At 40.8% G+C, this 27,586-nt stretch overlaps 1 protein-coding gene across 1 annotated transcript; it reads right to left on the bottom strand.

The window, feature by feature from the left end:
* Nucleotides 1-709: 709 nt before the first annotated feature.
* On the bottom strand, nt 710-18,390 carry SETDB2 (SET domain bifurcated histone lysine methyltransferase 2). Its single transcript, XM_088522172.1, has 14 exons — nt 18,313-18,390; nt 17,555-17,614; nt 16,737-16,859; nt 14,211-14,276; nt 13,376-13,478; nt 12,104-12,670; nt 9,993-10,112; nt 8,895-9,064; nt 8,228-8,456; nt 5,861-5,945; nt 4,782-4,890; nt 3,653-3,984; nt 2,433-2,521; nt 710-920 (listed from the first exon to the last, which is right to left on the bottom strand). Exons 1-14 carry the CDS (start codon nt 18,326-18,328, stop codon nt 803-805), a joined length of 2,187 nt encoding a protein of 728 aa, XP_088378298.1. The 5' UTR covers nt 18,329-18,390; the 3' UTR covers nt 710-802.
* Between the last annotated feature and the right edge of the window lie 9,196 nt (nt 18,391-27,586).

Here is a 27,586-nt window from a genome sequence, read left to right as displayed (position 1 = left end):
TGAGCAAACATCACCTGACACTTCTGCATGATCTTACATATAGGACCTCTTGGAGTATCAACTCCAAGAACCAGAAATCAACACTGAAAAAGCTTTTGAATTTCAGGAAGTTACACGTTGTGACACTGAAATGAGGTACAGTGGATTTCTCAAAGATTTCTGTGTGCCGTCAGCACACAGACGCCAAGCAACCCATGTCACTTATCTCCTGCAGGAGCAGGAATTTCCCAGCTCACTTTGTAGCACAACCACAGCTCTGTGAAACTGTTCTGATTAATCTCAGCACTATTCAAGGGTTTTTGTCTCACTGCATCTATCGGGCTTAGATATATTGAGTTCACTCATTACCTTCTAGCAACCTCTGAGCAGAGTGACTTACGTTCATATGAGTTTCAGAAATCTTGAGTTTTCCTAACTGAGCCTTCTGGAAGGCCCCAAATAACATCCCCTGCATTGCTCTTGTTTTTGTTGCAGACTGTACAGGAGGATGAGTTCTTCCAACGTGTCAGGAACTTTGCTCATGAATGAAAAAGGAAGCACATAAAAAAGACAAGGAGCATGCACATGATCTAGCAAAAAACGTTTTATGCTTATTCTTATGAGAAGCAGTTCTGAATCAGCCAACTATAAAAATGTAATTTAGATGTGAATTTTAAAAAATGATCAGATGAAAGATATTTTATTTGGACTTTATTTGGATGGATTAGCACCATCATTTTGTTTCAGTGCACTGTTCACTGCGTAGTCCCTTCCAGCACATGAATCTCCAGGCACACAAAGTGCTGACAACAGGAAAACGTTGTTACAAGGTTTTTTTCCTGCACTTCTGAAATCCACACTGACAGGAAACCTCTGTCTCCGGCAAGCTCCCAGCTTCATAACCATAGTCCCATGTGAGTTCTGTGCCGGCTTTCACGTGCCTAAGAAATAAAACACTTGGTCAACTTGCTTGGACAAACTGAAAGAGCAGCGTGCTTAAAATTTGCCAGTGACAACTCGCATGCAGACCCCAAACTAGGAGGCGCGAGGAGGCTGTGCAGGCAGCTTGCAGGGGAGAGCCAGGGCATGCAAGGAGCTGCTTTGCCTACCAAAGCTACAGGGAGTGTAAATGAGAAAATAACTTTATCAAGCAATGCCATACAGTCAGTCTAAATAACCTGTTCTAACCTCCAGGTAAATTCTAGGGAACATACACGTGCTCAGAAAATGAACGTATAGCAGTGAATACAAAGAAAGGAGAATACAACCAGTTTCTTTCTGTTCACTATGTCACCAGCTAAGTCTAAACAGATCCATAGATACACTGGTGATGAAGATATTCTCTCTGGTGTGACAGGTTCCAATTTAATGGAATTTCACTGTTTCTGTGCACAAAGCCCAAGATTCAAAGTAAACACGTGCTCCTCATACCCCTTCTATGGACCAACCACTATGACAAAAATGGAAGAGAAGTAATTTCTTATGCAGGAAATTCTCTGAAATGAACACCAAATTAAATACTTGTAACTAGGATGCATCAATTTGAGACCTGGACAACTGAGGGAAGATACAATAAAATATGAATATTACAAAGAAGGAAGCTATTATCTGGTATTTCTCACAGGATAAACATAAGGGATAGCCAGTGAATTGTCAGTCAGCAGGCTAAGAACAAACAAAAAGAGGAGTGCGAACAGCACAAAATTGCAGCATGGGACTTGCTGCCTTAGGTTGTTCTGGGGGACAAAAAGGTCAAGCAGATGAAAAGGGACCAGGTAAGTCATAGATGATGCAACATTAAGCTTGAGGATCCAGATGCAGTCCTTAATGTAGGCAACTTCTGAATAGCTGATTGCTAGAAACCAAGAGGGCAAGCCAGAAGAGCATTCCCTTCAGTAAAATCTTGTCTTCTTCAGTCTCTTATGCAGGCCTTTTTTGCATCTCTTCAAGTGCCTCCAGCCTCACCATATGTTTCTTTATTTTATCAATGAAGAGACTCCAGCAAAAACAAAATCTTTTTGTGATATATTTCAAAACACTGACTTCAGAGGCTTCTGAACTGCTCCTTACAGGGCAATCCCAGTGCACCTGGGTTAGCATGGGACCTCCATGGGAGGCTCTCCATGGGAGGCTCTCCAGACCATCAGTGTTCCCTGGAGCCCATTTGTCTCCAGTTCTTTGGAAAGTCTCTACTTCCCTTCACGTAATCCACAGAGGTAAGCCTCACATCTCAAGCTTCTAGAGAAAGTTTGCCTTTCAGTGCAAAACTGAAGAAAACTCATTAGCAATAACAACCACTCATGTATTCCTCGAGTCACCAACAAGAACATAGTTTTTTATGTATTCCTGACCCAAACATCTGTCTACTTTGCATATTTTTCCTAATAGTTAAGAAGTGCTTTTTTCCCCCCTAGTGCCTTGAATAAACAATATCAAAAAAAATTATAATTCACCTGTTTGTGAAGAACGCCACCCATGGGAAACTTCTGTTGTGAGTCTCTACAAAAACACTCTGTGCAAAGAGATTTGGGCAGCAGCTGTGCTGTGAAACAGAATGTTTGGATTAAAAACAATGGGACACACAGATTCTTCAGGCAAAGACTATTTTGTGTTAGACATCTGCCACTATTAAAGGTAGTTCATTCCACCTCTTCTTCAATCATCAACAACAAAATCTCTATTACTCAATGTCACTACCATTGATTTGTGCTATGACTATCTAAAATATTATCTGTCATTTTATGGAAACACTTTTGCCTAGAAAAATCAAGTTCTTTTTCTCAAGCTGTTCTCCAATAATCTCCGGTGAGAATTTTTCCTCCCCTGTTGCAGGATGCATCACAGACAATCATTAGGTGACAGACATATCACAGTGTCATTCAGCAGAGCAGCCCTAGGGAGCTCTAGGGCGATAGGTGAAATGACTGTGGATTTTGGCAAATGGGTATGAGATGCTAAAGGTCACTCAGCTGTGTGTAGGAGCATGTGATGGTTATAGGTGCAGAAGAAAGGTTGGAGAAAGATGGACCACTAATGGCCATCCTACCTCTGCAATGAGAAATAGCATAAACTATACAAGAATTTTGCTGGGAGATATACACATATTAATGTCAACGGAGAGAAAATCAAAGTGCAAAGTACATATGGAATATCTGCATTTATTGGGAGTTCTTGGGAATTTGTTACTATTTTTGTCAACTCAAAATTGAGAGACATTTCCTAAGCAGGTATCTACACAGTAGCAAGACCACCTTCTCAACCCTTGCTAGAACTTCAGGGAAATTGCCTATGGTACCACACATTTCACCATGGTTTGGAAACAAAAAGTGAAGCAGTGAGGAAACAAGTGGTTCACTAAAATGTGGCACCTGCTCTCTAGACTACCATAGAAAGCCACCCAAACTTCAGGACAGAGATGTCACTTGCAGATACTCTTGTCCTGGGTGGCAAACACTACTCCCATTACCCACTACACGTCTTAGAGCCCGCATGGCCCAACTGGCTGCTCTGTGACTTCGGCATGAAGGGAGCCCCACATCACCTGCCTTGACCTGTGCCCAACACACGGCATTGCAAGGACAGACTTTTACAACAAGTTTCAGGTTTATGCAGATGCACCATTTATGTATTTAAGCCAACACAACTAAGAGAACACCTGCAACTTTTTACTTACATTAAGAAAACGACCCACATTTCCTTCTTTTGTGGCATCCAGTACATAAATATTTTCGTCATTCGCATTCTTCAGAAGTGCCTTGTCATCATCAGCCTCCTCACAAAATGCCTTTTGTTTTGACTGCCTGCATCTTTCCTCTGCGCAGTCAGCTTTTTGCGGCACGTTTTGGGACTGCCTCACAGCACGAGCATCATCCAGCACAGCTGACGGGCCACAGGCAGCACCCTCCTGAGACAGGGGCTTCCCTTTGCCTTCTGCACCATCCTCACCAGCGAGTTCCATCTCTCCAGTTTGCATCGGATACTCTTCCTTCTGCTGCTCATCAGACTCTGTCAATATAAAAGCTACTTTTCAGTATCAGTTTAAAGCAAGTCAGCTGTGACTTTCGAGCCCAAAGTTTTTCCCTTGCTTGGCTCTAAACTCTTACCCACCCACTTTCCTGTTCTCTAAAATGTATGAAGCTTCCTTGCTATTTACAAGGCCTAAAACAGCTCTGTCCTTTTGCACCTCTCATCACTCGCTGCTGCAATGTCAGAGCACTTGCTCAAGTCCCACGCGAGTTAACTAGTCTCTCCCTTCCTTTCAAATCCCACTCCAAACTGATTTCTTCCACATGACATTTTATCTCCCTCCTTCACCTTTAATTTCACCCTGGAGAATCACAAACTGTAATTAAGACAGAAATAAGACACACGTGCAAACAGCATCCTTTCCCGGTTCAGCCCACTGCGCCCCTGCCTCTGTCACTGGAACCTGCTCTATTTTTGCCATCTGGAGCAAGAACTGGATATGACAATAACATTTTGCAAGACTGATTTTTCCAGAATTGTACTTTATTTGAGAAACTGTTCTCGTCACTGTCCAGTATGTCCTAAGATCAAATCTCCAGACAAGAGACTGCCCTGTAGAAGTTAATGCACTGCAATACGCAAGGCAGAATTAATTTCTGCACTGCTCAAGTTTGGCAAGGCAGCCTGAGTGTTAGATGGGGACATCATCATCATCATCATCACTATGTGGGGAACAGACCCGCACACACCCCAACATCACTGTCTGCATTTCACGTCTATCGCCTGATGGGGCACAAGCACACACAGAGTGCTGTATTTATAGCTCTGCAACCTACTTTCTTTTCCTTTTTTTGTTCCAGAGGTGAGTTTTGTTGTGCTTGACTGGCGAGGCTGATAACTGTTATCTTCATCTGAGCTGGCGCTGTGCACCAAGGTATCAACTTCCTGTAAGGAGAACGAAAGCTAAGGAAAAGGCTGGGATTATCCTGTGGCTGTTTGTAGCCTGGGGTCAAAGTGGGAAAGCATCGGGATTTTAGGGCTCTGGGGTTAAAGTTTGAAACCTACTGTAAGGCATGGATATGACTGAGTTTCAAAAGCCCAAACACTCACTGCAGTATAAGAAACATCTTAATTTTAAGTTATCATTCTAAAGAGGCTGGAAGGAGGTCCCCACTTAGTGAAATATTTAAATAAGTGCTTAAGTCCCTGTGACTTCACAGGATTTCCACACAGGCTTACATCAGTAGCTGAACTAAAGCCCAAACAAGCTATTTACAAAGTTTCAATAAAACAAACAGAAGTGACAAGATTTTTCCTTTCTCACCCCTCAAAACAGGCAATTATGGGAGCTCCAGAAAGGACAGCACTGTTGACTGTTCACAGGGAAGCCTGATGCACATTCCTTAAGTGCAGCACAACCCACAGACTGAATTTACCAGTTTCCCTCCTCTCCACATATTTCCAGGTAACACAAATTCTCCCAACTGTGCCACTGCATTAGATAACTGCATCCAACTTCTGAAGTTTTCTTCTTTTCTCTCCCTGCTATGTCATTCTTTGGGGAGACATTAGGAAAATATTATCACTCAAGTGTCCCCATCAATGCAATCAGCTACAATCGGGGACAGAGATGATGTTTTCCAGAGACTCTTGCAACTGGAGTGGAAGCAAAGAGCAAAGTGGAAGCAAGGAAGGATGTGGGAAGAATTAGGTTCTTGGGCAACATGTTGGAGGACCAATAATGTCAAAGGGATGGGATACAGCTCCCAACACACCAGCATAGCTTGCAGCATCACACAGTCTCAAGAAGAAAGTTCATTACCATTTTTAAAACATATATGATAAAAAGGTTAAAATTAGCATATAAATTCAGCACAGTGAAAATGATTCTATTCAAGTCACTCATTATTATTACCATTTTTAGCTGGCAGTTGTGAAGAACAGCTATTCTAGATCCAGACCTTCTCGTGCCTGCTATATTCAGATTCCCTGGACAAACCCTGTACAGAAAGATCAAAACTAAATTACAGAATACAGAGACCCATAAGTAACTCTTCCAACACACTTCTCTAATAGACTTCCATTCATAAAGAAACTACATCCAACCTTGCAGTCTTGGGTCACTCCAAGTTCTGCAACTACTTGACTTTAAGAATTGAGGAAACAGGTTCTCAAAAGTATCTATAAACAACCAACCAACCAAACAAACCCCACAGTGCATCACAGTAAGATACTGGCAGAAGCTTTTATATCCTTCCCAGTTCTTATTCTGAGACTCAAATTCTATCCTGTCTTGGTAACCTGATTATTTTATCAGCCCATCTCAGCATACAGAAGCTCAGATAGAATTTTGCTTTTTTTTCTGCGATTGATTTCAACAGTTTTGACACTGTAGGTTTCTAACAGGAAAATAAAACAAATGTTGCTGGATCGAAGGATGGAGAGGCAGACATAGGAAGAGAGAATGAATGTGTAATAGAAATCAAAAACAGTTCAGCACGAAAGATTATATATATATATATATATATATATATATATATATATCAGGGAAAGGTTAAGATAGAATGAGAAGCAGTATCTGGTTCTAAGAAACATATATTTTCAAGACATCAAAGTCACATTCACTTTGGTTGTTTAGAATGTTGAAGAAACTACTAACTTCACCTACAATGAGAATCTGTACGATATCTAGCAATAAGTAATAACTCTTACTCAAGAAAACTTCTAACCTAATACATTTATATGCATTTCTTTGCCCTATAAAACATCACAGCATTTCCTTGGGCTACTGATAACAGGAAAAATGCTACTCTAAGGCTTCCTGAAGATTGAAATCACATTCAGAAGCTGCAGTGCTCATCAGAAATTGTGACATTCTTACATGATTATATTTATTTTGTCCTTTTAAAGGCAAACTGGATGGGTGAATGACATTTAAGGGTAAGCACATGGGTGTAGTCTCAAAGGTTTTTCAGATCTGTTGCATTATTACTTCTTAAAAGGCAGAGTAACAAAGGCCTTTTTGTTTATAGCATTTTTATACATTCCACACTTCAAACATTTTTATTCTCAAGAGGGGAAATTCATGAGACTTAAGGCAGCAGTGTGATAAACAGCTGTACTTCCCTGTAAATTATTTTCAAAGAACTTAGCAGAAATCAAATCTAGCTAATTGAGGATAATCATGTAATTTACAAAATGATTAATTTGTTAGCTTTGCAAGACACTGAAATCAAAATCTGTGAAGCTCCCCTAAAATAAACACCTTTCAGTGCAACTAGCAATTTGAGAATAACAGAAAAATAAAAATTTGTAGATACTACCTGTCTTCCTGATGTGCTCTAACCTTCTCTCTGACCCTCGAGTGCAACCTTGCAAAAGCCTCCCTCTTCCAGTGCTTGCTGCCTGGAGTCAGTCTTACTGTAGCTCCTCACCGAGTTTCACCTCTCAAGTGAAAATGCACACCTGGTCATTGCCTTGCTATGATTTAAAATTCTACATTCTTCATATCCACTTTTTTTCCCTAATAAGAGTTTCTATGCTCTAAAAAGGCACTGATAAGTATTCCAGAAAGTTTCCAGCTGCAATTTCATGGTGCTTCTCACAGATTCACAGAATGCTCTTATATAAGATTAGCAAAACTTGCAGTTGTTTATGGATGGTAAAAAGAAAGTCTTTACAAAGCCACATGGCAGAGCAAGGAATAAAATTCAGGAAAATTCCCCCTTTCTTTGGAGAGGGCTGCACAAAGCTATTCACAAAACCATCCAGATTGTTTTATGGGCTTTTATATGTTAGGAATCGAAGCTAGGAGGCCCTGAACATAAAATGAAAACAGGATTACAGCTTTTACATAATTCACTGCAAAAGCAAACTGTTGTTAAGACTCTAGCTAGGAAAGAAAAGAAGATTTAGAGATGGGAAGCAAAAGACATGACTGTTACCGGCTACTTTATAATCAAACCCTTCAGTGTCATGAAGTATTTTTAAATTATTTCTTTTCAAATTAGCATGATGATTCATGCCCTGACAAGTGCACCAAGGAGATGAATGAGATTCCCAAAAAATGGCAAGTGATACGATTAGGGAAATTAATTTATAGGAATAACTGGGTCCCACTAGAAAAAAAAACAGGTATTAAAAAAAATAAATAAAAAAGGCTTAGGAAAAAGAGCCCACAGCTCTGTAAGCTCTACTGTAAGTTTTACAAAAGACTTTCTAGAAGAGCAGCATGCAAAAGTTCCTTGTGCAACTATGCTTATGTTTCCTCTGGTAAACTTACACAGTTGATTTATTTTCATCTGTCACAGTCTGAGACAAAGACTCCTGCTTCTCAAGAACGTGATCTTTGTCAGTCTGCACTAGTTCAACCTCAGAGTCTGAACAACCACTGTCAAGTTTTCTTTTTTTTGGAAAAAAGCTGTGCCCTCTGTCATTCACAGCCCCTTGCTCTTTCAGCTCTTGATCAGCACCTCGCAATACTTGAACTTCAGCTCTACTCATTAATCTGCCTGGAATAAAAGAGAGAAGTCTTTTTTCAGTTTGCTTGTTTGCTAAGAAGCTAAGTATGTTAAGTCACAGTTACTATTTCAGCACAAATCAACATTAAGGAATGGCATGGTTTGGAAAAGCAAAATATGAACACGTTTATAACAAAGGGAGGCAAAGTCCTTGCACAGGATTCGCAGACTTGTAAGGGAAAAATCAAAAGTCTGAGACAGGCTTTGCTCCAGAATTGTTTCAATGCCTGGCTGGCACCATCATGCTGCAGAGTTCTTCAAGGTTCTTCTATCCTTTTGAGCACCTGCAAGTCAAGATTATACTGACTCACGTTTAACACTAAAGTATTTCCCTGTTGGGTTCCCAAAAAAAAAATATCCAGAGCATATCCTACAGTGCCCACAGAAGGAGAATTGTACAATAAACTCCCGTGTGTCAACTTCAGTTACCTGCATAAGTACAAACAAATGTGCCCTTATCGATATCGTCCAGGCAGCAGACACCCCAGCCCTTCTTCTCTGTGTTGAACACTTGCAACCGAACTTGGATGCCGTGCTGCACAACTCTGTTCTGACACATCATTTTGTCACACTTGCATGACACACTACACTCATAAATTCTGTCAAAAGAAAAAAAAATACCCACAGTATTAAACAATGCACTACCAGAACAAAGGTGCTATTATTAATTTCTACCCTGAGCAGAAATAAAGCAGATCACTGAAAAGACAAAGATCCAAGCTGTAATTGATTGGGTGTAGTGTACAGGAACTCAGGACTTCCTTGATTCTTGACTCACCAATTTTAAGATACTGACAGACACATTTGGTGCAAGTAGAGATGAAAAATAAATGTTACCTTTCATTTTATAGGTGGAAATCACGAAATGCAGAAATCTTAGCAGTGCAGTTCTATGCTGGAACAGATTTTAGCAAAGACAGTCTGTCTGTCTGAATTTCATTAGGTGTCACAAGTTTCAGGATTTACCAAATGTTGCTAAAATCATTCATGACTGTACTTTTTTGGGACTTTTTTCTGGGATGGGCACATTGTTTAGATTCTAGAACAACTTCAAGAGCAGCTTTCATTCTATATGCCAAGCATAAGTCAACATCACACAGCAACAAGAGTAGGAAAAGAGGCTCCTTAAGCCCTTGGCTTCAACCCTTGGCCACTGCAGAAAGTAATCTGCAATTCTTCTAACTCTCTAAAGGAACTGTAGCACGCACTGCAATGGTGGCTGCCATTACAGGAGAAACTGGGAGCACTCCTTACTCCTCAAGCTCCATGCACACCCCATCCCAAACCCAGTAAGAGCAGCTGGCTGGTATTTCTTGAGGACTCTGGTTCTACAGAGCAACTGGCTGGTCAGAGTACAAAGCAAAAACAAGAGGCACCTGTTGATCCCCCTCCTTTTGCTGACCTACATTGTGATGATCTTGTGGCAGGCCTCCCCCCATGCCTCCTTGTACACTGAATGAATGAACACACTACAGGAAAGACAAAATAACAGTATAAATATAAAAGTATACATTTTGTGTTTCTTACCCGCTAGGAACAGGTCCCTCCAGTCTTTTATAATTGTATCCACAAGATGTTTTAGTATTTGGAGATAGAGAAATTTTACTACAGCCTTTTGCAGTTAGCTGCAGACATGCACATTTTGACCTAGAAGATCGACAGTAAAACATCATACAGAAATCTAAATGTATTCAGAGCAGTACAATCATATTTAAATCCAGTTCATTTAAAATGTGACTGCCTCTATGTTTCCTCACCTTGACTCTCTCAACACCCTGCCAGTTTCCTTGGTCCTTGCCTGGTCATATGTGCTTTATAACCTATAACTGTGCTTGCTTCCTTTTATTTATTTATTTATTTATTTATTTATTTATTAGCTGTTATGTTTCTCCCCCTTTTTTCCCCTTGTTCTTCTTCCAAGCTCTGTAAAAGGCCCATGCAAACAACTTAACAGGGTCAGACACCAATTACAAACAGGACATGGTCAAATGGATCGGATGAATAAATGAAAAATCACTCGTTCTGGCACAGCACTCCAATTTGGTGGTCTTCATCAGCTTCCTGTCACCCTCTTCCCAAGAGGGGAAGAATTTTACCATGCACATGGCAGAATTCCTACAGTGACATTATCCGCACCATTTTGTCTCACTGCAGCTCCAAAGACTTACAATGTTGGTGTGTTTTTTTTTTTTTTTTTTAAAAAAAAAAAACAAATAGCAGCTGACCAAAGCCTGACCCCCACAGCTGCACAGGTCAACTTTTGGGAAACCTTAGTGCATGGAGGGAGCCTGCTATGTGCTTGCTGCTCCCTGCTGCTCAGCTGAAACTAAATAACTCAAATTACTGAAGCTTCATTATTCTAGGCAATGATCTCAAGCTCTTGCTGGGCACAGACAATGCTGCAAACCAGCATGTGCAATGGCTCTAGCTGTCGAGAATCTAGCTGGATTCAAAAACAAGGTTACAACTACAGGCAGAGATGGCACTGAAGGCAAACATCCCTCCTGAAAACAGACAAGATTTTCACTAAATTTACAAGAAGGTAACTGTGTCAGCTTCCTCTTAAATAACATGTCATTCAGAGTTCCTAGGCTTTGGAAAAAGACAGTAACGCACAACACCATTTCAATAGGTCACGTGCTCTGTGACCACAGGGCTTCATAGTTTCTGTTTAGGAGACATGGATTGAGATGTTGTGAACAGAGAGGTTTCTCCCTTCACCCTCCCTAACCGTCTATATCTGGAATTATCTCACCTCACCAGGCTGCCCCAACTCAGCTTAAAGTCATAGAATCATTAAGGTCGGAAAGGACCTCTAGAGATCATCTAGTCCAACTCCCCTGCACATGCAGGGTCACCTAGAGTACATGGCACAGGACTGCATCCAAGGGGGTTTGGAAGATCTCCAGAGGAGATTCCACAACCTCTCTTGGCAACCTCTTCCAGTGTTCCATCACCCTCACTGTTAAATAAATTTTTCTTAAGTTCCTGTGGAACTTTTGATGCTTCAGTCTGTGGCCGTTACCTCTAGTTCTGTCAGTGGCCACCAGTGAAAAGAGGCCAGCCTCACCCTCTTTACTCCCTCCCTTGAGGTATTTATATACACTGATCGGGTCCCCTCTCAGCCTTCTCGTCTTCAGGCTCCACAGGCCCAGCTCCCTCAGCCTCTCCTCATAGGGCAGATGTTCCAGGCCTCTGATCATCCTTGTAAAATGATCCTAAAAAGGAAGCTGCAGCAGAAGCTGGCATGCAGGATCCTTCCATGCCTGCCAGGAAAATGAGCCTTCCTCAACTTGCCTAAGTGTCCCCTTCACTCCCCCCGCCGCCCCCAAGGCCAAGGTATCTATTTGCCAGCTCTGCTTGGAGGAGAAGAGGCATTGCCAATTCGAGAAGAAAAGGAAAAGAACATAATAATCCATGACTTGGTCACTTCCTTCCCTGTAACTGGTGCAGTATAGTAGCAGCACCCAAGTTTTGCAGAAGTCATAGACATAGCAGTGTCAGTCATCACAGAGTGTGGTACAAGACAGCTACTGCAGGTACCATAGCAGTGTCAGTCGTTCATGATTTGCCACCATTTGTTAACATCATCTTGCTATTGCCACATCACTTCTTTGGGATCAGATGCTTCAACCTACCTATCAATGCAGCCATCTGTACAATCACAGGAGTCAACAAACATGCTGGAGAAATTGTTGAGATAATATCCACGTGGCCATGATGCCCTCCGATATTTAAAATAGGGTAATCTTGCACGGTCAATATTGTTTGAGAAGGAAATAGGCACAGACTCGGCTCCATTGCTAATGTCAAACTCGAACACAAGTGGGTTGGGATTTACAGTATTCCGGCTTAAGAGTACGTATGTGTTGAAAGAGAAGTGATCAACAAATAAGAAATTGCACTCTGTTTCAAACAAGTAACGCTGCACATCTTGAAAGCTTTTCAGACTCCTTCCACAGGGAGCTCTGTAATTCACATCCAATGATTTTGAGAGGCAGTCAGCTTTTGCATGTCGTCTTTGGAACTGAAACAGAACCGGTATCTTAAGAGGATTTTCACCCTTGTAGGAGTTCAGTGGTCTCTTGGCAAGACAGGCACTAGAGCACTCGTGACTCCGATACTGCAGTTTTAGAGGTAACTTTTTTACTTCACTAAGTGCTTCATCATTCTCTGAATCTGATTTCTCCTTCTGCTCCTTTTTGCTATTTGGAATAATAAATAACATCAAAAAAAAAAAAAAAAAGGAAAACAGCATCTCAGACAACCAGTAAAGCACTCAATCTTTTAGTTGTTCAACTACTATTAGTATAGGAAAGAATCAGTCCACTGCTAAAAGGCCAAAGGCTTCAACGAATTACTGTTTGCACTGTGTTACTATCCTGACACCGTATGGAAGTATTCACAAAGTATTCACATGCAAGATAAATGGCCTGTGAAGAACTCACATAAAAATATACAAATTTTATTCTTATATACAAATGATATCTTTGCCCTCCTTTTTCAAGTCAGTAGCTGAGGTATGGAGAGACACTTGCCCAACAGCCACAGAGTCTGCGAAAGACCTGAGAACTGAACTCAGAAGTTTAAAGCTGTGGCCTGTCCTCCCCATTCTGCCCCAATAATCTGGGTAGTATTTGTTGATCTCTGTTGACAGACCAACGCTCTGTTTTATTCTGCTGTGTTCTCAAATGGCAGATCTGAATCAAGTCTACTCAAAAACTCAGGCTTTCCTCATAGGCCACTTAAAAATCTTTCTCCTTGAAAAACATCAGTTTTCAAAGCAAGGTTTAAAACCATAAATGAAAATATATTAGAGAGAGCCAATAACTCTCTTTCGTACAATAAAGATTATGTTAAACAGCAAATTTTGCTAAATGGGAATAAAAGTGTGAAATAAATACACTAACCTGTGACAGCTTTCTACTGAGTTTTCGGCATTGTTATCTCTAAGCACAGCCTGCTGTTTGGGCTCGTTTTCCTGTATATCATGTCCATCAAATACATTACTCACTGAAAAAAATGGGAATACAAGCAAAAAACTTAGGCAATCCACATTCAATTTATAATTGAAGCTACTTTAGTTACTAAACAGGTACTGTCAAAATACACTAAAAACAACGCACCACTGAACCACAGCTAACAAAGAACATACTGACAAAGTTCTCTACTGTAAAGCAGCTATGACTTAAAACCTACAGAAAAGCCATTTGTTTGCATATAGATGTGCAAGCAAGAGAGTCTCTCAGTGTCTGTCTGTCCCTTGATAAGCTCTCCCATGTAGCTTCTAAGCTTGTCCATATTGTTGTTATGGAAGTGCACAGAAACAATGCATGCATGACAGATTTCTCCTCCTAGATTTCTCTTCATTATCTGACGTAAAAAGAGGCCATGGTTTTGCATTAGTGGAGTCATCCCACAGAACATGCACTTTGGAAAATCTGGAGAGAAAAGAGACACACACAAGCCAACCCTGCTTGCAGATAGCTCAGGTTCATCAAGGGTTATTAACCCAAATTCTATCTTCACTAGGTAAAACTAGATAAAAACCACACAGGGGCATGTACATCACAAAAGTGAATACCCATATAAGAGTGACCAGTGCAGAGGACCTGAGGAAACTAATAATTACATTTTTTTCCAGATCTATATTACTGTTTTCAGTTAAAGGAAATAAACTCCTGCTGAGTAAAGCAAAATAAATTAGAGCCACATATTGTCTAAATACAGTCAAGATGCTCATACCTTTTGTTGAGGTTAAGAGATCACTTAGATTAGCTTGATTCACCAGAGTCCATGCCTGGCAGCAATCTACATAAAAGAGTAGAAATATGACGTTTAAGTAATGACAGTAAGGACAATGATAAAAAGAACCACTAAAAGCTTGGGACCTCCTAAAAACATCTTTCTCCACTGTGCTAGTCTGCAATCATGTAACACTCAGGTTGTCAGCAACCTTTTACACCTCAGTCCATAACAGACTCATCTAGGATTCACGTAAAAATTATATCTCACTTTAGGAATTGTGAATCAGCATTGAACATCCTCTGGCTTTCAGAAAGCTTCTGGAATACAGTTTCCAAATGCACACAGTCTGGCAGCCTCCAAACTTAGTAAGGTATGTAAACAAAATTTAGTACGGAGTTTTTCTCTTTGTCACCAAACCAGTAATCTTCTGGCTAAGAAGGGCTGGATCTTGTTGGACCAAATTAATAGTATTGCTAAATTGGTGAAAATGGCCTTCAGATGGTAATAAAATAAAATAAAATAAAATAAAATAAAATAAAATAAAATAAAATAAAATAAAATAAAATAAAATAAAATAAAATAAAATAAAATAAAATAAAATAAAATAAAAGTCAGTTCTGTCTCAAGGTAGTTCCCCATGCAATAAACATCATAAAGGAGCAGCCAAACACCAGTAAAATCTCTGTTAATATTTTAGTCCGAAATCTTCACAGAACAGATCACTGAGAAACTTTACATTTAGGTATATCACAGATCCATTCCATTATCGGGGAGTTCAGGTTCAATTTTTAGCTATGCACTGCTGTAATACTTTGTCATAAAAGCAAGATGTGGGAGCTTAATCACACACACAAAAAAACTGCGTTATTAAAATTAGCAGTATAACAGTGTGTAGCTATACTAGTTAAAAAGCATCTTACACTTCTGTACATTTTCCTGCACTCAAAAAGCACTAAGATGAATAGATTACACCTACATGTATAACTGAGTAAAAAGTCATATATCTAAATTAATCAAATTGGTAAAGAGGAACAAGCGCAATTCTTCAGGCCCATGAAACTTCTGATCTTAACACAAATAAGGGAAACAAATTTCAGTGTTTAATCATCACTGATCTTATAACACATTTCTGTCAGATTTTTCCAGTGAAGTTTCAAGTTATATTGCTGTCTCCAAAGTTAAATAGAACCTCATGGCATCCATACAAAACCATTCAAGTAACTGAGATCATCTTGAAAAGCTAAAACTTTTGAAGATTAAACAAAAGCAAGGCACTTCAATCACTTCTCAGGAATAAACTTTTCACTTCGCTGAAAATATATAAGGATAAAAAGTGAAAATGGCAAAATACACCTGAAACAGCCTGTTTCTGTTTATTTTAATAACCAATGATGACCTTTAAAACAACTTCTGACAAGAATGAAAAAACATCTGGCAGCTGGACAGGCAAAAGCAGCGAAGAATTTGAAACAATCTGTTTAGCTCAGGGATAAGCAGGGTCCATCCACTATTTATGAAGAATTACAGAAGTAACTAACATGACCATGCATAATTGATTGCATGGGTTACTGTGGCAGAGCCTATGTTCCTTTTCAGACATGTAAAATGTCTGTGTCTAGAAGCACAGCTGAAGTATTTTGTATTTATCCAAACATAAGATTTAGTAGCAGCAGTTTTGCTGCACCCAGTTGTACTATAGATTATATACTATGTTTAAAGGAACAAACAAGCAAGCAAGCAAACAAACAAACAAAAAGCCCCCCAGATGATTCCTCAGACACCTTGGCACTTTTTATTTATCTGCTCAGGTCTCTTTTTTTTTTTTTTTTTTTTTTTTTTTGAGGTGAGGACAGTTGTAATCAAGCCATACTTCTCTATATTGCATTGAGGTTGAGTTACCTTCTTGAGTTATGATCATAGAATGCTTAGGGTTGGAAGGGACCTCAGCAGGTCATCTACTCCAATCCCCCTACACACGCAGGGTCACCTAGAGCACGTGGCACAGGACTGCGTCCAAGCAGGTTTGGAAGATCTCCAGAGAAGGAGACCCCACAACCTCTCCTGGCAACCTGTTTCAGGGTTCTGTCACCCTCACTGTTAAAAAATTTTTCCTTAAGTTCCTGTGGAACTTTCGATGCTTCAGTTTCTGGCCATTACCTCTAGTTCTGTCAGTGGCCACCAGTGAAGAGAGGCTGGACACTCCTCCTCACTCCCTCCCTTGAGGTATTTATTTATGTGCACTGATCAGGTCCCCTCTCAGCCTTCTCTTCTTCAAGCTGAACAGGCCCAGCTATCTTAGTCTCTCCTCACAGGGCAGATGTTCCAGGACCCTGATCATCCTTGTAAAATGATCCTAAAAAGGAAGCTGCAGCAGAAGCTGGCAGTTATCTCTGTTCAAGAATGTAATCTACTAAATAATTTAAACAGAGAGATATCTGAATGGTGGCAAATATCATACAGACTGATATAAAGTAGGCTATACCTTGATCCCAGTCCTGCTCAATTATTGCAATGATTTCAAACCTTGGTTTGTGGCAGTTCCATCCTTGATCTTTTGCTTCAGCAACAGCAGCACATTTTGCACCTGCTCAAATATAAAGTCCACTCTTCTGTCTTCCATTTGTGTCCAAAATGTCTTCAGATCACCTGAAATTAAAAATTCCATTTACAAGTCTGTGCAGCTTTCCTGGAGCCTAGGCATACAATAGCTCTGGGTAGACTTTTTAAAGGTTCACACTCATTTCAACAATCAGTGGCTGGGCCTTCTGAAAGATCAGTCAGGACACTATTTTTTTTAGGCTAACACCTTTAAAAATCAATTCCTAAACCTAATCAGAAAAATGAAAGAGAAGTTAAGTGATGAGCTGGGATGTTTTCTGATGGTCCATCAATATCCTTGAAATTGTTTCTGATGTAAGACTGATGTAAGGGTTGTTGTGGGGGCCTTTCTCCAAATACTGACAAATTAGTCCCACTAGAAATTAATCAGCCCGAAACTCACATATATATTTTTACCTGAATGAACTCAACATACTATCAGACAAAACACATTGGAAAATTTTAATAGCCATATTATCCTTCAACCATGTAAGCTGACTGCTCTGTCCTGTGTTTTTTTTTTTAAGTATGTTTTCCAGTGAAGACAATGTTAAAAATATTTTCAGATAAAAGCAATTTTGTGGATTTTCTTTACCAAATGCTGTCAGATATAGTAATTTATATGACCTTTACGACACATCTTCTTCCTTCACTAGGCGGTATTTATAAAGAATATATTTGGTTAAAGAGCTTTTTTTCTAAAACAAACAAACAAACAAAACCCCACTTCCCCAGACATTTACCTTCAAGAGTCTTTTCAGTAGAACTGGTGAGGTTCTCCACTTTAAGGCACTCCGGCAGCACTGCAGGGGGTGCAGAATAGAAACCACCAAGGAAATGAAAACGTGTATAGCTATATAGTTTTCCTAAACATCTACAAGTAAATATCTACAGCAGGTATCAGTGAGGGCTCTTGGTGAAACAGCACTGCAGTGAGCACTCACTCCACTTTCAAAGACCCACAGAAGACACACATCTGGCAGAGCAGTCTTGTTAAGGCCCAACAAAACAACACTTGAAATAAGACATGGAAGCAAATACATATATAAAGATGTATATATATATATATAGTTTATACGTACAGTACAAAGAGAATTTCTTAGTATACCAAAAGCAGAAGGCTTTCATGAGATGACCCACACCTTCCCACATGTCAGTTGAGGCTATATAATCTTATATTTTTCAATAAAAACAAACAAACAAACAAAAAGCGGCAAAGAGAGCTGTAGTGAAACTAAACTAATTTAACTAGGAAGAAGTAAAGGCTTTGCTACAGAAAAAAAAAACTGAGTCTCACACAGCACACGCCAAAGTACGTATTTGGCTTTAACTGAGTTACTTGGTGTTTTCAGGGGCAGTATAACCTCCTTTGCCTCATTCTGGCACGGGAATTTCGCCCTGGGAGAAGGGACTAAGTAACGGCTGCCGAATCGTAGAAGGGTTTCTGCCTGCTGTCCCAAGCATCTTATTTATTTGCATGTTTATTTATGTTTAGGCTTACTTCTCTGCGCCTCCATGCTGCGGGGCGGCTGCGCGTGAGGCCGCTCCGCTCCTGCCTCGCCGGGTGCCTCAGGGGCGGCATGGGGAGCAGCGCATTAAATCTCGCCGTGCCGCCTCGCCGCCGCCGCCGCCCCGGGACCCGCCGCCCGTGCGAGTACCTGCGGGCGGCGCCGCTGCCTCCCGGGGCCGCCGCCAAGGCGCCAGGGGGCGCTGCCGTCCCGCCCCCCCCGCCCGTTAACGGCTCGGGCTGCAACGGCCGCCGCGAGGCCGCGCGCCGCCCCGCCCCCGCCGCGCCTGCGCGCTGCACCCCCTCCCTCCGCGCCGTGGGCGGCTGTGCGCATGCGCGAGGCGGACCTGGGCTGGACGAGCGAATGGCTGTGGAGGAGGACGGGGGCCGGCCGCGCGCGCACGCGGGTTTTCTTGGCCGCTATTGGTTACGAAGTGGTGTCGTCATCGCCCGCGCCGGCGCTGGATAATGACGCCACGGGGGAGGGAGGAGAGCTCAGCCTGTGGGCGGTGCATCCGCCATCTTGGGCGGGGCGCGGGGGGGGGGGGGCGTTACCTCCTGGCGGGGTCGTGTTGAGGCCGCGGCCATTTTAGCAGGGGGGCGCCCGCCCGGGGAGGGGATGGATAGAGACGGGTTAGGGAGCTGAGGGGCCTAGGTGAGCGCCGAGGGCGAGAGAGCAGAGCGCTGGGATAGGGAGCTGCCCCTGCCCGCAGTACTGGCGCATGAGGGTGTCCCAGGGAGCCATATGGGGCCTGCTGAGGCACCCCCCTGGGATGCGGGTTGTGGCCACCCTGTGGGGACACAGTGTTGGCCGAAGGGATCTCAAAAGCCTCCTGAGCTCATCGAGGCTGCAGGGATGTGGGTGAGAAAAGGCCAGGGAGTGAGGGGTGTTCAGGTTCTTCTCTAAGCTTTTAATGCCAATCTGCCAAATTAAAATACCTAGTGAGTGAGCGAGTTACCTAACTCCACTGCTGGTCCCTGAGGCTGCTAGTCCCTGTTAGTGGTTGTCGCTGTATTCCATGAAATGCTAAATTACCACAGTAGTTTTGATCCAGACTTTATGAAGTTTTTGCTCTCCTTAGAAATTTAGGCAGTGTCACCCTCTAAGTGTTTGCACTGTAACTGCACAGAGTGGTCTTTCCAATGGGCAAAAATCAAAATGCTCTTAGGAAAGGTGTGTGCGTGAGTTCTTTTAAATGCTTAGCATGTGTTTTAAGGGAATGTAGCATACACAGCTGTGAGGTTTTTTTGTTATGCCTTTGAAGTAGAGATAAAGCCAGCATGCTCAAATTGCAGTTAAAGTGTTTACAATCATGCGGGGATTGCTAGAAGTACTTAGATAGTTGGGGGAGGGTGTAGGAATTAAATTTGTCTACATGGAATGCTATGTTTGTATGACTTGGAGCCCCAGTCAGACCCAGGATACTCCAGAAGATTTGATGTCCGGCATCTGCTTTGTACTTTTATAAAACCTTTTACATGTTTACATAGGCCTGCCTACATCTGCGCCTGTGTTTGAAGTTGACTGATTAGCCCATGAGAACTGGGTAACTCCGCTGTCCAGACAGAAGTGGGACAAGCAACAATAGCTTTGTTGGGAAGAGCTCAGCACTGTGAATGTGCTGATGAATCTCCAGATAAAAACAGTACTTTGCATTTTAAAAAGAGGGACTTCTCTCCCATAATAGTTTGTTTTGAAACTGAGTACATGCTTTTCTTGTTCTCGGGACATAACTACATTATATACTGATGACTGCATGTTAAGTAATTTTATTTTACTGAATTATTAATGCGTGTGCATGTACAAGTGAATGCTGAGTGTGTTATGAAACACTGTTGTGAAACATATGCAAGGGATGTACCAAATGCAGAGAAGGTGGATCAGTCATTGTAATGACTGTAATATTTAGAAGTTATTTTAAAAGATTTCTCCATAACTTAAGTTCTTTAAATAAATATCTTCCATAAGTATTATGTTTGTTTGCCTGCTTTGAAATGATTAGCACTACCCAGCAATGTAGGAGGTGGCGTAGCCTGCCCTCATAAGCTATGGATCTTGCTAAATACCTTATTTATGCTTGGATAGCAGGATTGCACGTACGTATGTTTGCCTGGTATGAGCAGGAAATGATTGGTTTATGATGATTTAGTTGTCACACACCACATGTTCATGAAGAGCAAACGGACCTGAGCTTTTTGGAGGGGGTTATAATTCACCAAAATACAAGTATTAGGAATCTGGCCATGATGCTCACTTTACTTCTGAGCGGCTGTAGAGTTATTATGCAAACGAAGACATTCCCTTTGCTCAACAGTATCTGAGCAAGCTGCTGTAGGTTGTTCCTTTTACTGTGATGGGGGCTGTTTTGCCTGGCAGTTAATAAATATTGCTGGGGTCAGTGTTGATCATTCACTGTGAAGCCTATCCTCAGAAAAGGGAACAGGCAGGTGCCTGTGCTGTCTTTGGAGACTGGTGCAAGGAATTTACTAAAATGGAATTTGAGGCTGACTGAAATGAGCTTTCCCATTATTTATGTGTGTTAATGCATTACAGTGGATGAAAATACAGTTTCTGTATTTCAGAAAATGCAGAGGACATACAGTGGTGCAGATGCTTGGCTGAAATTTGTGTTATTTCACGTTTTTCCTAATTAAAAAGCATTTATTTTAAAAGTGTGGGGAGTAGTTAGAAAAGCATAACTGTGTGCCTCAGACTAGAGGAATGAGTGGGAAATGGTAATTATAATTTGCTTTTTTATTGTAAGGAAAGAGAAACATGCTTTCCTTAAAGAGTAATAATACCTAAGTTTCATTGTCTTTGCTGACAGACTTTCTACATCGAAGCAGTAAATTGTAGTTCTAGTGCAAGTTCTTCCAAGACTTATAGGATGCTGAAGCTCATAAAAGCTGCTGATCAGATGTGCCAGGAACCTTCATTTCCAAACCCAGCGCACTCCTCTAGCAGCAGGATAAGTCTCTTGGGGACTTTCCCACCAGCTTTTGTGATGAAGACCTGGAGGTGAGGACAGCCAGTTCCACATGCTCATGCATTTGTTAACACCTTCGTTATGACCAACAGTGAAAGGGCTGACTCTCCCAGTGAATGGCACTATTCATTGATTTGCTGAATTATGCTTTTGTATTATGCAGTTCTAGTCATGTTTAGAGACTTCAGCTGAATAATTGCATAGACAGGCACACTAAGAATGGGGCCTTTGAGTGGAAGGGGATGAATTTGGCCTTAAAGGGTTCATCTCTTCCAATTCTGTTCTCCTGGGATTTTTTTTTAATTGCCTTGAGTACAAGGAGATGTGGAACTATCTTCATATGGCCAGATAGGGTTGGCCGACCTACAGAGAGAGCAGTCAGACTGCAGACAGCAAAAGCAATCAAAGCCATGGATGTTTGGACACTTGAAAAATATCTTGTAGTTCTTACTTTCCCTTGTGTGCTTTTCTGACTAGATCTGCTCTTTATTTTAGTCTTGTAGTTTCTGCACGTCAGTATTTCTGTCCTTTTTCTCTTGCATCCTTTATGTTACTGCTTTTTTTTAAATAATTATTTTCTTTTAATTTGTTTAACTTGTTCCCTCATAGGTAAGTGCCCACATCTCATTCTATCAAATTGCAAATTTAACATGGCATTTTCAGTTATTATATTGGTTACTTTAAGTGTAGTTTATATGGAATCCCTTATTCTTCACCATCCATAGATTTTTTTGGCGACCTGCACCCCCGCCCTTTTTTTTTTTTTAATAGGCCATCTACTTCTTTACAAATTGCTGTCACTTAGGAATACATTGGGTTATCCCAGAAGTTTCGCCAGAAAACATTATAATAGCTACAGAGAAGATTAATATGTACTTTCATAAATATTGCTTACAAACTTATCAGAGACAGCTTACAGGTCCTCAGTGCTCCTTGTTATTCTGTTGCTATTTCAGATGCATTAAATTCTAAGTATACTTAAGATGTTTGGATATTAAATTTGCCAGATATTCATAGAAAGGAGAGATTCATGATATTCGCAAAGCCATTTCGCCTGTAAAATGATTTTTGTTCTACCAGTGGTCTAAGCATGTCTGCATTCCTGTCAAATATGGGTCAAACAACTTGTCTGTTCATTTGAGAAATGAAGCTTCTAAAACACTAGAATGTTGACAATCCTAAGGGAGGCTTAAAACACACAGGCTGGCTGTGAAAAGGGAAAATTTGTGTTGCTGTTTGGGACAATAGCTGCCTTTCATGTGGAGGACCCAGATAGCTCTTAATTACCAACGAACTTGAGGGTTTGGGGATCTGCCCAATATGCTGGACTCAACCATTCTCTGTCATATCCCTCTAAGTCTGAATTTGGAGTTTGGTAATGTAATGGATTTCACCTCTAAGGATTGCTTATGTAGTAGGAGAAGTGTTCTTTTTAGCTATATTTCTGTCTTAGAGTGGCAGTATTGTCTGCCAGCAGAGATGCTGGTCAGGTTAATGAGCACAGGAAGAAAGGACTGGTTTAAATGTGGCTTAAATATGTTTATCTGGAGTAAAATTTCATGGTTATGTTCTGAAGTAAAAACCTATGTTCTGGCCTTTTTGGTGAGCTTTGTGTGCAGACTTTGCATGCTGATCAAAGAATGTGCACAAAAGGTTTTCAGTAAATAAACAGGAGTCAAATCCTTAAGCAGTTCAAGATACAGTGAGTTTGTGGTGTTCCCACTCTAAGGTGTATGGTAGGGTGTTGCGATAGGGATAACCTTTTCTGGTTTGCTTTTTTTAATTTTTCCTCCTCCTTTTTAATCAGTGATGCCAGCTGATACAAGGCTGATAGGTTAGTTCTGACCTTGGTAGTAGCTGTATGAATGCAAAACAAGGAGTATTTTATAGAGAATTGAATTGAACGTAACATAAATCCATCAAAAAGAATCATGCAGTAGAAGGTTGAAATAATTATTGTGTATAAATGATGCAAGTTTCCATTTTTCTTGAAAATTGGGATAAGTTTTCAAAGGAACTAAAAGCAGTTTGACTAAATGCATGTTGAGTGCAGATCAGTTTAGAGACCCAGTATTCTGGGAATCTTAAAAACAACATTGATGGACTCTTTAGTCCCAGTTCCTAGTGGGAAAATTAATTTATCTGAAAAGAATCCTTTTTTAGTTAACCATTTTTCCTGATTCATGTTACTAGCCTAACTTTGTAGTGTTAGAGGCGTGGAAGCTGCCAATAAGGCATGGAGAAAGGGCAAACAAGGATGGGAGGCAGTGTCCTCCCATGGTTTCTGTGCCTTTCCTTGTTAACAAGGATTACTGAGAAGGGCCAGGGAGGCCGCAGTTCACAGAACATTTTAAATTGGTACTGCCAAAGAAAGAAATGGTTTTTTTTTTTTTTTGTTCTTCCTGTGCTTCTCATCCCTCTCAACTTCATTTGCGCAATTGCTCAGTTATCAGGGAACTGATTAGGGTTTAAAACAAACAAACAAAAAAGTTATTTGGCTCAGCCAGTTTTATCAGGATAACTTCCCCAGTGTAAATTGCTGTGCAGCCACATGATATATATGCTTCCTTGAGAGAACTGGGGTGGCCTAAGGGCAGAAGTTAGTGCCTGGAACTAGATGAATTGCTCTTGGATTTTATTGTGTTTGCACTTACTAAACCAGTAGCTGCACGAAGTGTTGGCGTGTGCAAGGCAGTTACTGCACCAGGCTATTGCGGATAAATGTGCTATTTACTACAAAATAATACCTAAACCATTTAAAATCTTTTAAGATGTGAATATTCACACAAAGTTTCAGTAAGATTGAATGCTGCTAGATAAATTGATTTTGTGGGTATCTGAGAGAGAGGGAAAAAAAAAAAAAGCATCCACCAAATGCTGCAGATTGACAGATTGAGTTAGCTAAGTGTCCAGATGCAATATTTAATAAGCTGGTATTGAACCAGCAAAGTGATTTGTGGTTCTGTGACATAAAGTAAGGGATTCATTTTAATAAGGATTTTATTATTTATTGTTAACTAATTCATAGCAAGGTGTCATAGCAAGATGCTGCAAACGTTTGCGTTAGCAGATCAAGAGTTGATGTTGCAGCTGGGGAGAGGAATAAGAAAGAAGAGCCAGGATCTTTTAAAACTGTTTTTACCACCAAAATTGAAATATTGCAGAACTTTCCCTTTCCCCCCAAAAGTGCTCATGGCTGGATTGATTTTTTTTCTGTTATTTTACTGTCTTAGAAGTGGCTGGTAATATTAATTCCAGTAATGTAGGATAACCTAAGTCTCTCCATAGTTCCTCTCACTACCCGCGAAGTGTTTTCAGGAGTTCTTCAGGAGTGGTGTGTGTATGTGAGCCTACATGTCTTCTCCCAGCTAGTGATTTTGTTGTTGGATCAGTAGGCTTTGCAGTTGCACCATCTGTAGCTGTTGCAAGGGATGAGATGGCAGAGGGGACAGGACTTACCTTTTTTACAGCAATAGGCTCTTAAATCAGTGTAAACCAGCTGTGAAACCAGACCTATAAACTCCTCTGCATTGTGGGTTAAAACCACTTTAAAACCTCAGGGGTTGTGTCTTGTTCTTTCTCTTCCAAGGGACTATGATTAAGGTGAAAGAAAATGCTGAACAATTAGGTATTGTAAAATAAAATGAAGTGCTTTCCCCACGTGTGACCAATACACAGCCCTGCCTAACTGGGTTTCGACGTGTCTCAGAACAGTTTCTGGCATGGCTGCTGTTCGTTTGAAGACCTCTGGTCAATCCAGCCCAGAAACACATGCCTTTGTGGGCAAAGTGGCATGGACAAATTTATCCAGCAGGGAATACAGTTCGCTTGCTCTCAAGTGTGGGAAAGAAGCTGTGCGTTGCATTTCTACGTAAGAGATTACTGAATGTAGAGATTAAACTGTGGGAAGGGAGTTCACTTCCAGCAGCTCAGGTGTTCCCAGCAGCGTGGCACGGTTCGCACGGTTCGTGTGTTGGCAGTGCTGCCTGGTGTATCAGCTTTCTCTCCTGACCTGCTGCTTTGTGACCATGTACTTTTGTTCCCTACAGTTCAGTGTCAGGCAAGCAGCCGTCTCGTTTTGTCTGCAAATTAGGAGGAGGCTCCCAGTTAAAGGCAGTTAAAAACTGGGAATTGCTTTTTTGGGGTATGGGAGAAGCTGTTCAGCAATATCTGATTTACTTGGTGTTATCAATAAGGTACAAAATTGAACCTCATAGGTTGGGAAGGGATTGAGAGGTGGCTGTAGTCATCTGTTAAGGTAAATATATTCTTCATATTGCATGCTCTGCAGGCAAATTCTGTGGATAGCTGATGTTATTTATTGACAATTTGGTTGGTGTAGCATAGTAAATTAGCCAAGTAAGGCTGAAGCTCGTGAATGCAGGTTTATTACATAGAAATTGTGTTGGCCTTTGCTCATATTTATCATCATCCCATTAATAGGTCTTGTCTTCTGTGTTCCATCCTCTCTTGCCAGGGACAGGAGAAGAGCAGTGTCACCAGAGGATTTCCCAAGACATCCTTGTGCTATTCTAGTTTGTTGGGAAGGAGCTAAATGCTAAGCAAACATTCAAAGAGATTTTGCTGATGTTTTTCCCCCCTCCATCCTGTAAACCGAATATCTCATCGTCACAGTTCATAAGGTCATGGGAGAAGATGCCTGGAGAACTATGTGATTTTCCCGTCCTTGGGGATGGAAACACGAGGGCCTGAGCAGATCTTCAGCTCTGCAGGATGCACTGGTACATCACTGGTACGTTTCTCATGTATCCTACAGGAGTGTCCCTCCAATTGGGCAGGGAAGGGGGCAGGTGAACACATGATTATCTCGTACATGCAGGGCACTGAATATTGAAAGACAGCTTAAGCAGAGTAGGAATCTCATCTTCTTTTAGAAGTGGTTCAAGGACAACTGCCAATATATAGGAATGAATATAAATTAGAATTTTTCTTTTTTCCTTTTTTTTTTTTTTTTTTTTTAAGATAGTCATAGAAAACGCCGCGGATTTTTCTTCGGGATCTTTTTGGTGTAAATTTAGTAAGCAGAAATTCTAAAAATACTGAGAACAGTCACCTGTCTAATGGTGACACTGAAGTTGTCAACAGTGGTGCTGAAAAGGCAGAACTGCTGTTATGGCTGTCCTGTAGTGAAAATAAAGCTGGGTGTTATGAATAGTCATGCAATAATGGACAAATTCTTCATATGAACAGCGGTAGATAAAAACGTAGAGAACACCTCTGAAAATTCCTGTTTCAAATTTATGAAGATTGACGCATTATTATTTTTCTTTAATGCCTGATGTAAAGCTATCAAAAAACCCCTCATGGATGGAGATGTAACAAATGCCATTCAACGTGGTTAATGGAAAATAGTTATTACAAAAAGTCTAATATATCAGATTAATTTGATTTCTCTAATCGAGAAACATGACTCCTGAAAGTCCTTTACTCGGTGACGAATCACCAAATTGAGACGAGATGTTGTACGTTCAGATGTTTTCTGTTTGTTGGCAAAAGGAGAAAAAGAAAAACCCAAACCCATATTTGGAAACCAGTGCAAAATATTTTCTGTCAGTTTTATCTGAGTCAGTGCAGAGAAGAGAAATGACAAATAATGTCACACTTTTTAAAGATTTGATTGAATTAAAAAGCATTATTTGAAAGACGGTCTCAAACCTTTGGAAAGTTAATCAGCATGAAGGAAAAAAAAAAAAAAGCTAGATGTACATTAGGGATGAGAAATAGTATCCCAGAGAGCAGTATTCATTGGCAACAAAGCCTAGAGCAGCACTCCCTCTCCGGATCAGGAGCCAAGAGATAAGAGTCATTGAATATGCCCTCAACTTTCCATACTACTGACCTCGCCTCTGGAATATGGTGAGGTTTCATGGATGCACTTCAAGTCATATTTTTAAATAGAAGTGGGTACAAGTTATAGCTGTTGGAAAAACATATCTATGCACTTACTGTAGACAGTGATAAGAAGTAAATTCGAAGTTTGTTGAAGTGACTCAGTCATGTACCCATAAATGGAGAAGGTGGAGAGACTTGAAAGACCGTGTGTTTGCAAATGGAGAAAGCAGTGCAGTGACAGGAAGATGAAAGTTAAATGTGTGGGCTTCCATAAAGGAAAAGGTATTTAAAGTGGCGTTTACTTTACCGTTGCAGTAGCTTATTTGAGGGTCTGTACATTTGTGGCTTCTCCAACCCTTTAATAAGTCTAGATTCAAAACCTTTTAAAAGGGTTTTCTTGTTCAAGAAGCTGGTAAGCTGTAATTATC

Source organism: Tinamus guttatus, unplaced genomic scaffold, assembly GCF_059628265.1.
Source record: "Tinamus guttatus ecotype Peru unplaced genomic scaffold, ASM5962826v1 Tinamus_guttatus_pri_ptg000150l, whole genome shotgun sequence".
Classification (NCBI taxonomy): Eukaryota; Metazoa; Chordata; class Aves; order Tinamiformes; family Tinamidae; genus Tinamus; species Tinamus guttatus.
This window is presented reverse-complemented; position numbering and strand designations above follow the sequence as displayed.

Excerpts from the sequence above, each read along its gene's own strand:
- SETDB2 (XM_088522172.1), bottom strand. Across the intron at positions 5,946-8,227 it reads GATGAAAATAAATCAACTGT|GGTTTGTCCAGGGAATCTGA; the intron begins GTAAGTTTACCA and ends CTTTCTGTACAG. Across the intron at positions 3,985-4,781 it reads AACAAAAAAAGGAAAAGAAA|AGTCTGATGAGCAGCAGAAG; the intron begins GTAGGTTGCAGA and ends TTATATTGACAG.